The 12,182-nt window shown below is 37.6% G+C and overlaps 1 protein-coding gene and 1 non-coding gene across 2 annotated transcripts; one reads left to right on the forward strand and one right to left on the reverse strand.

Annotated features, from left to right (window-relative positions):
* Nucleotides 1-2,839: 2,839 nt before the first annotated feature.
* On the reverse strand, nucleotides 2,840-2,912 carry TRNAR-UCU (transfer RNA arginine (anticodon UCU)). The gene has a single exon. It is a non-coding gene; the product is annotated as a tRNA-Arg (tRNA).
* A 2,240-nt stretch (nucleotides 2,913-5,152) lies between these two features.
* LOC108776666 (calpain-D) lies at nucleotides 5,153-11,872 on the forward strand. Its single transcript, XM_018543354.1, has 11 exons — nucleotides 5,153-5,532; nucleotides 6,029-6,393; nucleotides 6,481-7,838; nucleotides 8,024-8,263; nucleotides 8,354-8,746; nucleotides 8,842-9,143; nucleotides 9,676-9,712; nucleotides 9,800-10,125; nucleotides 10,197-10,539; nucleotides 10,633-10,811; nucleotides 10,879-11,872. Exons 1-11 carry the CDS (start codon nucleotides 5,153-5,155, stop codon nucleotides 11,057-11,059), a joined length of 4,104 nt encoding a protein of 1,367 aa, XP_018398856.1. The 3' UTR covers nucleotides 11,060-11,872.
* Nucleotides 11,873-12,182: the final 310 nt, after the last annotated feature.

A 12,182-nucleotide genomic window follows, 5' to 3' on the forward strand; every position in this document is an offset into this window, starting at 1 on the left:
AAAGTCCGAGAAATTATTTCGGACTGAAGATGAAGAATCGAGAGTATTTGCTATCTTTGCTCAACAGATTTGCTCGTACTGTGTAGTGGCGACAGGTAACGAATGGCGAAACGAAAGTTTAAACGTCACCGTTATTTGGCAAACTACAATGGAAATGTTGGTATCGTTGGAATGGAAAATTTTTATCTATCATCGTTGCTCGGCAAAGACCATTCATCGCAATATAATTATGGAAACGTCTAAAATATAATTTTATAACGTTGTATACAATTCACGCAGATATAAAAAAAATAAAATAGATTTATATATAATGCCACGCAATAAATAACATTTTGTTTTTATTGACCACAAACGAATTTATCTCCAATTTCCATTCATCTCTATTTACATGTATTTGATATTCCAACAATAAATTTAGAAATAAAACTAACGTTATTGTTCCCTTCACTGTTTTTATTACAAAAATCGAATTGTTCGAAATCTACGCTCAGTCGGAAACAACGAAATGTATGAAGTATTGTATAAAATTTTACTGCTCGAAATAAAAAAATTTCAGATGTTAAAACAAGACGTATTACGTCCGTTTCTAATTAATCCTTTTTTTATCACTTTGCTCTCTGTTCTTTCCGCTCGAAAACACTTCCTTTGCTCTGAATTATTTTCGCTCGGAGAAATCGAACAAAACTGAAACTCTGTCAAGAGAGTTGGTGCAATCAAAGTAAGGCGCCTCTCAGTGAGAGGCAAAGAAGAGGCGTTTCCGTAAATAAACTGACGGGGTGCTGTCTCTCTCGGTGACCAAAAGGGGATGCCCGTGAGTTTCTCGGAGGAACAAATCTGGATAGGCCCAGAAAGCGGAGAGTTTCGTGTGTCATCCCTTAATGAGGTACCGAGTATTTATGGATGATCAAATACGACGTATGTTAAAATCTCATCGTTTATCTTCGTCCTCGTATTCCTTGAAAGTAATATCTTTCTCCTGTATTTCTTCTTCAATAAAATCACTAAAACGTTTCACATACGACATTCTCAGAAAGCAAACTCATTGATGTTTAATTTAATATACGTCTAATATATTTAATACAGTAAGCGAATTTTCTGCATGAACAAAATGATTTTTCTGAAATATCTAAAAAAAAATTTAACTAACAAATAAGTAGAGACAAAAACAATTTTGCTCTACTATCCAATTATGTGACATATATGATAATCAGCGTTACAAAATATTTTGATATTTTAACAACCAATTTAAATATTCTACATAATTAATTAATTATTTTAATTCAACAAAATTACATTTCCAGATCTGTATCTAGCTAAATTTAAGATGCTTCATCAAAACCGTTTATTCCATGTAAGTATAATCTAACAGAAAATATTATTTCATACACAAAAATTGAACGTTTCATTTCAGTGCTAGTTATATTTGTTTTCTTTTTGAGCAAAAAGACAACACTTGCTGATAAGCTATAACAGATATGATTAAAGCTAGTGACACACAGAAAAACATAAGCAATGAGAAAATCAACATTTTTTTTATTGGCTATTGCTTATATTATTGCCTTACATATTCTGGACTGTGAAGAGTCCATTAGCTTACTGTTTATGTTTCTCTATGTGCCACTAGCTTAAGCCTTTGAAATAGGATCGTCTAGCTACTTTTCCGGAAGATATATAAGCGAAGTCGACAGTTTGCTGAAATCATTCTCTCGTACTATCTGATTATGAACCATATTGTATAATTAATATTATTGTTAATAAAGAACCTGAATGATGATTCCTTTTCATTGTCTCGACGGGTATAACGTACGTGTATGTATTTTAATCCAAAGGCTCTAATCATGAGTATAATATTTATAGATGTCGAACACAAACAATGCACTTGACTCCCTTCTGATAAAATTATGTAAGCTAAAATCGAACCTAATTCTTTCATAAGATAAGGTGTGTGACGTAAATCTCACGATGGTAGTCAATACTCTTACTAAAATACTATAGTAAAAAAAAGTACCTTCTGTTTATAATAGACTTATAGATTTTTAGCCTTTCACTCTTTATTTACACAACATGGTCGTTTCAGAGGTATACGTGACGTCATAAAGTTTAAAACGTTAAAAACCAGCGCACTGGAAGAATGAATGAAGAATAAAGAATTTCAGTTATGCAATTAAAAGGCTTACTGTGCTTGTAGTAGATATATTAAGAGAGTATCTATAAGCTATTAATTATTCAACTAGTACACTGGAAAAAATTGTTTGATTAAAAATGGACAAGCTAGAAGATTCTTATTAAACCAATTAAAATTTTCTGACTTATTCATTTTCAACTAAACCATTTTTCTCAGTGTATTACTTGTTTTTATAGATAATATAGCATATAATATATATTATCGCACCGATAAAGATATGACATTCCGAAAACAATTGAAGAACTTATTGCAGTAATTCTTTACTTGTTATGTAATCGCATTTATGGTTTTAAGAAATTCTTCAATATTGCAATAATAGACTAATATTTTGTAAAAATAAAAAATGCATTTATAATATTTTTCTCCTATCATTTTAGGTCATATTTTCCATTTTTATAAAATATGGATTAGCCCATAGTTTTAGCAGATTATTCAATTGTTTTTGCGAATGTCAAAGCGATCATATTTGTTATCTATGTAAACATGAGTTATAAATCTTAAGAAAAAAGTAGAGAAACAATAATAGTCGGCTTAACTAATCCAACATTTCGGTCATATTTAACCTTTAATTGTTTTCACAATTTTTGAATGATAGCATAAAAGACACGTGTAAAAAAAATAACTACAAACGGTTTTTAAATCCCGCTCGCGTCCCATCCCTGGTGGGGATCGAACCCACGACCTTTGGATTAGAAGTCCAACGCGCTATCCTCTGCGCCACAGGGACTTTGTAAGCACTTCGCCTTCATTGCTACAATAATAATTGCACATCTTTCGAAATTTCTTTCACAGATGTCGCTAGTGCGCGTAGTAATTAAAATATACAGTGATGTGTTCACGAAAATTTTATAGTGGACGCAAATCCCTCACGGAACATCTACATATAAAAATATTTGAACAGACATATTTGAAGGTATTGATACTATAACCACAATTATTTATTAAATTATCATTGTTTAGTATTACGTACCATAATTGTTTTCCATTATACTAATTGTAAGAGAAAAATTGTTGACATTTGTGACTGTCATTGTGTGGTAAAGTAATTATGGTTAATAACTCTATTTTTATAGTTATCCATTAGGTATACTAATTGTAAAAAAGAGCTTATTGTTAATACTTACGACTGCCATTGTATGATAAAATAATTATTATTATAATTACTACTGCTATAATATTAGTAATAATAATAATTATATTTATAATTTTATATATAAAAAATAAAAAATATATATACTTGGCATTAAAAATGACTATAAATTATAAGTTAAATTATAGTAAAATTCAAATATTAATAAAAGAGCTATACAAGTTTAACGCATTTAATCGTGTTGATTTAATTCAATAATTTAAAAGTGTCTTTAATTAAAATTCATAACAATAAAAGATGTATTAAAATGTAGACGTTTCTGATTTCGCTTTGAGTTATTTTCAGTGTAAAATTAAATTACAAAGTACAGCTATAGCATCTTAATTTTTAGGAAAGAATGAGTTTTCTAATTTCTTCTACTACTATCAAAATTGTAGTAAATACAACTATTTTTTCTCAGACTGTACTGTTTACTTAAATTTGAAATACAAAACATATTAAAACAAATGCAGATATAGCAGCAGATAAAATATTCGATTACGAATAAAATCGTATATATACAGATCATCTGACCCATGAATAGAACTGAAATTTTCCATGAGTTGTGTTTACACTACTTTACAATAAAGTAAAAAATAATAATCTACATATATCTCTATGTATAATGTAAACTGTTTTTCACGTGTCATCTATATATATATGTAAACTGCAAACAATCTATAATATTGTTCTTTGTTGTTTACACAGCCTATATATCCATACAATACAACATACTTTAGCCGAGAGGTATTCTGGGAACGTTTTTATTAATTCCTTGGAGATTTGCGTGAGCTACTAAAGTATTTAACATAATTATTTTTATTTATCAATAAATAATTGAACTTAGAAGACTCATATAATTTCTTCTTTCTGTAATATATTATTCAACAATATAATAATAATTTACATATTTAATTTACCTTGCTTGTATATTGTCCATATAAAAAAAGATTTGTGTAAACTTTCCGTAAATATACGTAAAATATTCTCTGTGAAGGTAATCTTGAAATACACGGCTCCACTTTTAATTGAAATAATGGCTGGTTCTTCCAGCAAGATACAGAGCGTAACACAATGATCATTTTATCTTCGTTTAACGTGGGCCAATAACAAAGATATAATGATTCACTGTGCCGCACTGTGTCAGCTGTGCGTTTTGCTGGCAGGCATCCGCAGTCAGTTCTTTGGAAAACCTATTATTCGGGGCGATGAGTAAGTTCGCGCCGTTCCTGCGAGGTCGTAGCGTCAAGTAGATCGGAGAGGGCAGGAGGGTGGTCCGCGAAGTAGGGGTTCGACGGGAAAGATGGCCGTCGCAGAACATATGACAAAGAACGGCGGGCTCCTGTCGCGATCAACGACGGCGACATCCTCGCGACGACGACGACGAGGAGGACGCGTCTCGCGACACCGCTGATCGCCGTCGTTAACCGCCACCCGCCGGCGGCGGCCGCGTCGTCGCGTCGCGTTGCGTCACGTTACGTCGCGTCACGTCGCGTCGCCTCGGCGTCGCGTCGCGTCGCGTCGCGGCGTCTCTCCCGTTGTGCAGCGTGCAGCGACGGAGCGAGCGTCAGGAAGTGGAGAGTTTCACGTGGACAGCGAACGAGAATCGAAGTCGTGGACGAGGATCGACGTTGCTGCCCCCGCCGTGTACGCGGTGTCGGCTCTGTGTGCAGCAGCAGCCGTCACCACCACCACCACCGCCGCCGCCGCCGCCGCCGCCGTCGTCGTCGTCGTAGTAGCCGCCGTCGTTGACGCCGTCGTCGACGTCGTCGTGTCCGTGGTCGCGACAGTGGTGATATAGAGCGGCGCAGCGGGGGAGCCATGACTACGCGTGGAGAATGGGCTCGATCGCGTCGGTGCTGCAGTGGCATTGCTCGGAGTGCGCCCTGATAAATCCGACGGAGAGTGCGAGATGCGCCAGGTGCGGGTTGACGCGATTCAGGAGCGACGAGAGGGCCAGCCTCGACCGCAAGCAGGACCGTGCCACGAGCGTAGCCGCGGAGTGTAGCGGGAACGCGCGTCAGGGGGGAGGAGAAGCGGGGGATCGCGCGGGACGCTCGACGAGGAAACGCGAGGACGAAGAGTGTCCCGCGAGGAGGGAGACCTCCTCCGGGGAATCGACGCCGCCGACCCCACCGCCGAGGACAGACAGATTGGCGCGTAACTTGACGGAGACCCTATCTGTCGACCAGTCCCGACTCAGCATCGCCTTTCAAGAGTAAGGATCAAGATTTTCTCCCCTTTTCTCTCCATGTGTTTTGCATGTGCTCCGAGACAATCCTATCGCTCTATATGAGTACCCACGAGTTGTTTGTCAAGATACCGTACTTTTTTTTTTTTTATCACAAAGTACGAGTATCGATATCGATTCCCTTGTGTCATGTTTACGTCGATATAAAAGAACTGAGTCAAGTACTTAAGATTAAATAAGACTTTCCTTTATATCGAGTATACCTGCATTGAAGAAACCTCCAATGTCAAACAGATTGCAGACTTGAATCAATGTTACATTAACAGCTGATACTGCTTGTTGTGAAAATATAGTTTCCAATAAATATTGATCGAGAGTGTTTTGTTAATTTTTTTTTTTTTCAAATGCCAAATAATTCAGAAACAATTGTGTAAAGTATATTTTCTGAAAAATATAAATTTTATCTTTACTGAGAATAAACATTTTGTATATTCTTACAGTATGTGTTCCTATAAACTTGCAGTTTTGAGAGACACTTGTCTGCAGCTGACATAAGGAAGAATTCTCATTGTTGTTCGTTGGGTGGTAACTCATCCGATAGGAAACCGTTGAAGCGTTTTTCGTCCTTACCTTCTTTAGTCACACAGTGGACTTGTATTCGATGTCTATTGGACAATAATTGCAGCTCATTGATCTGCGCGGCTTGCGATGCTAGTGCGTCAATAGCTCAAAACGACGGAAAGCAGATTGGCGCACGCAAGAGTAAAAAGGTTAATCTACATAAAGAAAACCGTCTTAAAATTACATCTGGACTTTTGGCCAACGTCGTCCTTGATGGGAGTGTTAGTAAGAGTAACTCCGGTAACGATGTTAAAATTAATAATACAGGTGAGTGTCATGTAAAACGATCATTGTAGAAATTATGATAAAATCTTCCAAATCATTATTGAGAATTATTGCTTTAAAATGTTTCAGGCATGGCACAGTTGACGAGCATAAGTCGAAGCAGCAGAAGAGGACACCATAAAGACTGGATTTTGCCGTCAATTGGAACAATGGAGTCTACTACGCTTCCATTCGCAGATAATAGCGATGCCTCTCAACGTTCTCCAAAACGACATAGTCCTTCTATGTATGAGCGAGTTAAGTCTAAAGTCAGTCGTTCGCTATCGAACGGTTCTGTTGTTCAAAAATTGTCGGAACACATGGTACAACGACCTACGAGCCTAGTGGTACCCGAAGCACGCCAGGATGATGGCTTATGGAGCTGTGACAATTGCACACTGGACAATGCGCCCAGTTTGGAGCAATGCGAGGCGTGTGACGCTCCTAGGAGTCCCGCGCCTTGCAGCGGAGTGGTTATCAGTGTCCCGGCTTGGGTACCGCGCGCATTATCGTCTGTCGGGCCCCTGTCTTACAGGAGATCCTTCTCGGATGCCGATTCGGTCACGAATGTGACACAGAAGAAGACTGTTAACCGTAGGAGTTTGAATGATGAGGAACCGCCCGCAGTACCGCCTCATTCCATTGGCTTCAACTCTAGACCAAAGTATTCCTACATCGGGATTACGGATCCCGACATACCGCCTCCATTGCCAAAGAAACAGAGCAGTAAGTTAGGTCTGGTACCGACTAAGGCGCACAGCGAGTCAACCAGTCCAGTGGGTGACGTATCGAATGTGAGCCCGTTGAAGCGCATGTGGACTTGCAGAAAATGTTCTTACGCGTATAACCCACTGTGGTCCAATGGTTGCGACATTTGCGGTTCGTCCAGATCACCCCCGTCGTTAACGCAGCCTAGTTTGATAACTGTCACGAAGGACACGAGTAGCTATCCTATGCATGCGCAATCTCCGATCGTGGTATCAAGGGACAGCGTAAGATATATACCACCTAAAGCCACTCTGGCTATGGCGGAGTCCGATCTGGATGAGCAAATCGATCCACCGTCACCAGTGTGGACGTGCAAAAAGTGCACTCTATTGAACGCCGCGTCGAGAACGACGTGCGAGGCTTGCTGCGGTTCAAAACTAAAAAGCATCATGCATTTAGAAGATGCTACTTTACGAAAGGGCGAAAGTTGGGTCTGCCCTTCGTGCACGCTGAGGAATCCACTTTCTGCGCAAAACTGCAACGCCTGCAAGACCTTAGCAGACTTTCTAGAGGTTCCGAAAGACAATAGATCCTTTGGCCAACGGAGTCCAAGTCCGAGACTCTGTTCAACCCCGACGAATTCCAAAGCGGTTACTCCAAGGCATAGAAATTCTGTAAGAAGAAATGGTTCGTCAGCAGCAGCAGGTGATAAAAGGCAACCGAGGACTTCACACATTCAAGTTAGTATTTCTATCTTTTTCATGAAAATTCTTAAAAATAAATTACTGGTGAGAGCATGATAATTCTTGCTTGGGTCGCTCTTGCCTCAATTTTTAATTTACTTTACTCTTTTATTTTTCACTTTGCCGTTTGCAAAAAGTAAATACAATAAATTTTATCTTTAACGATTTTTTCATACCTTTAGTGGCAATGTAAACTGTGCACATATGAGAACAAGAGTACAACTGTTATTTGCGAAATGTGCCAAAGCTCGAAGTCACTGTCTCAAATATCTGGAGATAGAGGGATACCTAGGCTTCTTGAGTCGGCCACTAGTACTCTTAGAATACAACGGCAAGAGAGTGTAGTGATGGAAAATCTTAGACAGCTGGAGGAAAGAGACGCGCTGCAGAAATGGGAGCGCATTGTACGATATTGCAAGGAGGTAAAAAAAAAGTATATTTAGATCGTATTGTAGGTGCATGTAATGCTAAATTATTAATGAGATTTAACATTTCATTCATTTATCTTATAGACAAACGAACCGTTCGTCGATGATTCGTTCCCGCCTGCTCCGAAATCCCTGTACTATAATCCCGCGGATACGAAAGATAATCACGTTGTCCAGTGGAGAAGACCACATCAAATTAACGTGGACTCAAGTGTCGATTCTAAACTGCCTTGGGCTGTCTTTAGGACACCCCTACCTTCTGATATCTCGCAAGGTGTCTTAGGAAATTGTTGGTTATTGTCGGCTTTGGCTGTTTTGGCTGAGAGTGACGAGCTTGTGAGAAGAGTTTTGGTCATGAAAGAGACATGCCCCGAAGGTGCTTACCAAGTTAGATTATGTAAAGATGGAAAATGGACGACGGTACTCGTTGATGATCTATTACCCTGTGATAAGAGAGGCCACTTAGTGTACTCTCAGGTATATGTCTGTATGCTACACAAAGATACGTTATATTATTTTATTATATTTTGATATATATGTATTATTAGTAATATATACGTTTTAAATTGAAGGCAAAAAGAAAACAGCTTTGGGTACCGCTAATCGAAAAAGCAGTTGCTAAAATACATGGCTGTTACGAGGCCTTAGTATCCGGCCGTGCTATAGAAGGTCTAGCGACATTAACTGGTGCCCCGTGTGAGAGCGTGCCTTTACAACCTTCAGCATTGCCAAGTGAAGACGAACTCGATAGGGACCTAATATGGGCACAACTCTTGTCCTCGAGACAGGCTATGTTTTTAATGGGTGCTAGCTGTGGAGGCGGTAATATGAAGGTTGACGAGGATGAATATCAGCGCAAAGGATTAAGGCCGAGGTAAATTAGAAACTTAATTATTTTATGATATCTAAATTCGATTTTCGTTTTTTTAATTTCTTTTTTTTACTGATTGTTTCTATAATATACATTGAAAAAGGGCATTATAAGAGTCAAAATACAAATAAATTATAACGTCTAAGTTATGCAGACATAAACATATATTAATCAAAGTCCCTTAACCTACTTAAACTATTTATAAATTTTACTTAAAGATAACTTAATACATACTTAAACTACTTAAATACTAATTCAAAATATTTAGAGTAATATTTCGTAACCAATTTCGGCTCTTTTATTTAAATAATTTAAGTATGTATTAAGTTATCTTTAAGTAGAATTTAAGTAGTTTAAGTAGGTTATGGGGCTTTGATTAATATATGTTTAATATATGTTTATTATAACTTAGACGTTATAATTTATTTGTATTTTGATTCTTAATTTTCCCTTTTTCAGTATATATTATTTTTATGTAAAGAATCCTTCTATCTTTGATTAATTTGATTGTTTCTAATCAAAACGTCTATTTCAGACATGCATATTCTGTTCTCGATGTCCGTGATGTACAGGTAAGTACTGGAGATGTACACACTTGGCTTGACACTTTTTAACATCTGACTTGAAATAAGTATACCTGTCACGTAATTGTTACGTAGGGAATACGGTTGTTACGACTACGCAATCCTTGGGGTCATTATAGTTGGAAAGGAGATTGGTCAGACGACAGCCCTATATGGACTCCGCAATTACGAGAAATGCTTATGCCGCACGGTGCTTCAGATGGTGTCTTTTGGATATCCTTTGACGACGTTTTAAAATATTTCGATTGCATTGATATCTGTAAGACGAGAGTCGGATGGAGCGAAGTGAGATTGCGCGGTACTCTCCCTCCATTGTCGTCTCTCAGACATTTATCGTGCGTCCTTTTGACGGTGTTAGAACCTACAGAAACGGAATTTACACTGTTCCAAGAGGGTCAGAGGTGAGGCGATTAAACTGGTTCACACGTATGAACTTATCACAGAGTATATTAACAATTATATAATTTTCTAGAAATTCAGAAAAATCGCAACGATCTCAATTGGACTTATGCGTGGTAGTTTTTCGCACGAGATCTCCGGCTGCTCCGGAAGTTGGTAGATTAGTGGAACACAGCAAGCGACAAGTACGCGGTTTTGTCGGCTGTCACAAAATGTTAGAGAGAGATCTGTATATCGTCGTATGTCTAGCCTTTAATCATTGGCACATTGGAATGGAAGATACATCTAGTTATCCAGAATACGTTCTCGCTATTCACAGTTCAAAGAGACTTCTTGTCGAGCAGATATCACCACCTGCTTTTGTCTTAGCCGATGCTATTATAAGTCTAACATTAGCTAAAGGACAACGGCACGAAGTAAGCCATTACATCTCAAATTTATATTGACATCTAAATATTGACGTAAAATTTATGTAAATATCTAATAATATAAATATTTAACTCTAACAGGGCAGAGAAGGCATGACTGCTTATTATTTAACTAAAGGATGGGCCGGATTAGTAGTAATGGTTGAAAATCGCCATGTAAACAAATGGATTCATGTAAAATGTGACTGCCATGAAAGCTATAACGTCGTGTCCACGAGAGGACAACTCAGAACTGCCGATAGTGTTCCTCCTCTTCACAGGTAAGATATAATTAAACTTCGTTTCTGATCAGCATGAGCAAATTTTACATTGATATATTTATTTCAGACAAGTTATCATAGTTTTAACTCAGTTGGAAGGTAGCGGAGGTTTCTCAATAGCACATCGACTTACGCACAGATTAGCTAACAGTGGAAATTTGCACGATTGGGGACCGCCTGATACACAACATTGTCCTCAAATTGATACTCAGGTAGAAGGTTTGCACAGTCCTCGCTTAATAACGTGAAGAAAGGAACACAAAACGAACAGAGACTGTTACTCGAGGAAACGATCGCTGATTGTAATCGGCAACGGTTCTCGTATGCGTGATGTCGGGAAATTGACTGGAAAGAAACCAAAGCAAGAGCTAGAAACGTTTCAGCGTACTATAAAACGTTTTGAAGAACATTAGAGAATATTTGTGCTTTCTAGCCGATAATATTTCCATGGATGCTCTTAGCGTTACAACATGCTCAGTATATGAGACGTAATACAATAAATAACAATTAATGTACAATGGTTCTGAACCCAGTGAAAAGTACTTTCTTTCGAGTAAATAGTGAATCATGCATTTCGCGCGCGTTAATGGGAGAAAGAACGAACCTAAAATTAAAAAAAATAAAACTTACGTGCAAATTAAGTGTTTCTGCTGGAACCATTGAGCCCCGTAAAGAAGACTTATGGAAAATTGAATATTTATGAAGAAACGAGTTGAACATTTTGCTTGTTATATAAACGAAAAAAATTATTTTCTCAACTTAACATTTAAGCATCGTAAGAGAAATGACAAAAAAACCTAAAAAGATTACATAATAATATAATTTAAAATGGAACCATTAAGAGACATTAAAAAAAAAGATGTGTACGGTACACTGTACACATTGTTTTTGGAATTGCTTAGAATGTAGTACGATGACGTGGATCATGACATTTCCAATTTAACCGATGTTTACATGCCGATCCTATTGCTGTAAGGCCGTATTTGAAACCCGCATTTAAGGAAACTTGGATTCTTAGTTCTATTTAATATGCATGATATAAAAAAAAAGAAGCTGGAATTTCACACGAGAATATCGACTGTAGAGTAGAATGTTTATTTAGAAATTTGTTGTTTCCATCTTGTAATTGAATGGAGAGTTTATGCTAAAAATGGATGTAGCGTATAGCTATGGAAAAAAGAGAGTATATCACAGATCTCTCTTAAAACTTTTAAAAGTATCTTGACGCGTTCACTGCCATTCTATGCAATGTATGTATAAAGCCTACTTTCGCTTTTATTGTAAAATCGCTTACTTAATTGGAGGCAAAATTAGCGGATTGTCGCTATTATTCTTTGCGCACTAATTACATTCTTTTGCCTCAAAAAATAC

Source organism: Cyphomyrmex costatus, unplaced genomic scaffold (genome assembly GCF_001594065.2).
Source record: "Cyphomyrmex costatus isolate MS0001 unplaced genomic scaffold, Ccosl1.0 scaffold112, whole genome shotgun sequence".
NCBI classification, from domain to species: Eukaryota; Metazoa; Arthropoda; class Insecta; order Hymenoptera; family Formicidae; genus Cyphomyrmex; species Cyphomyrmex costatus.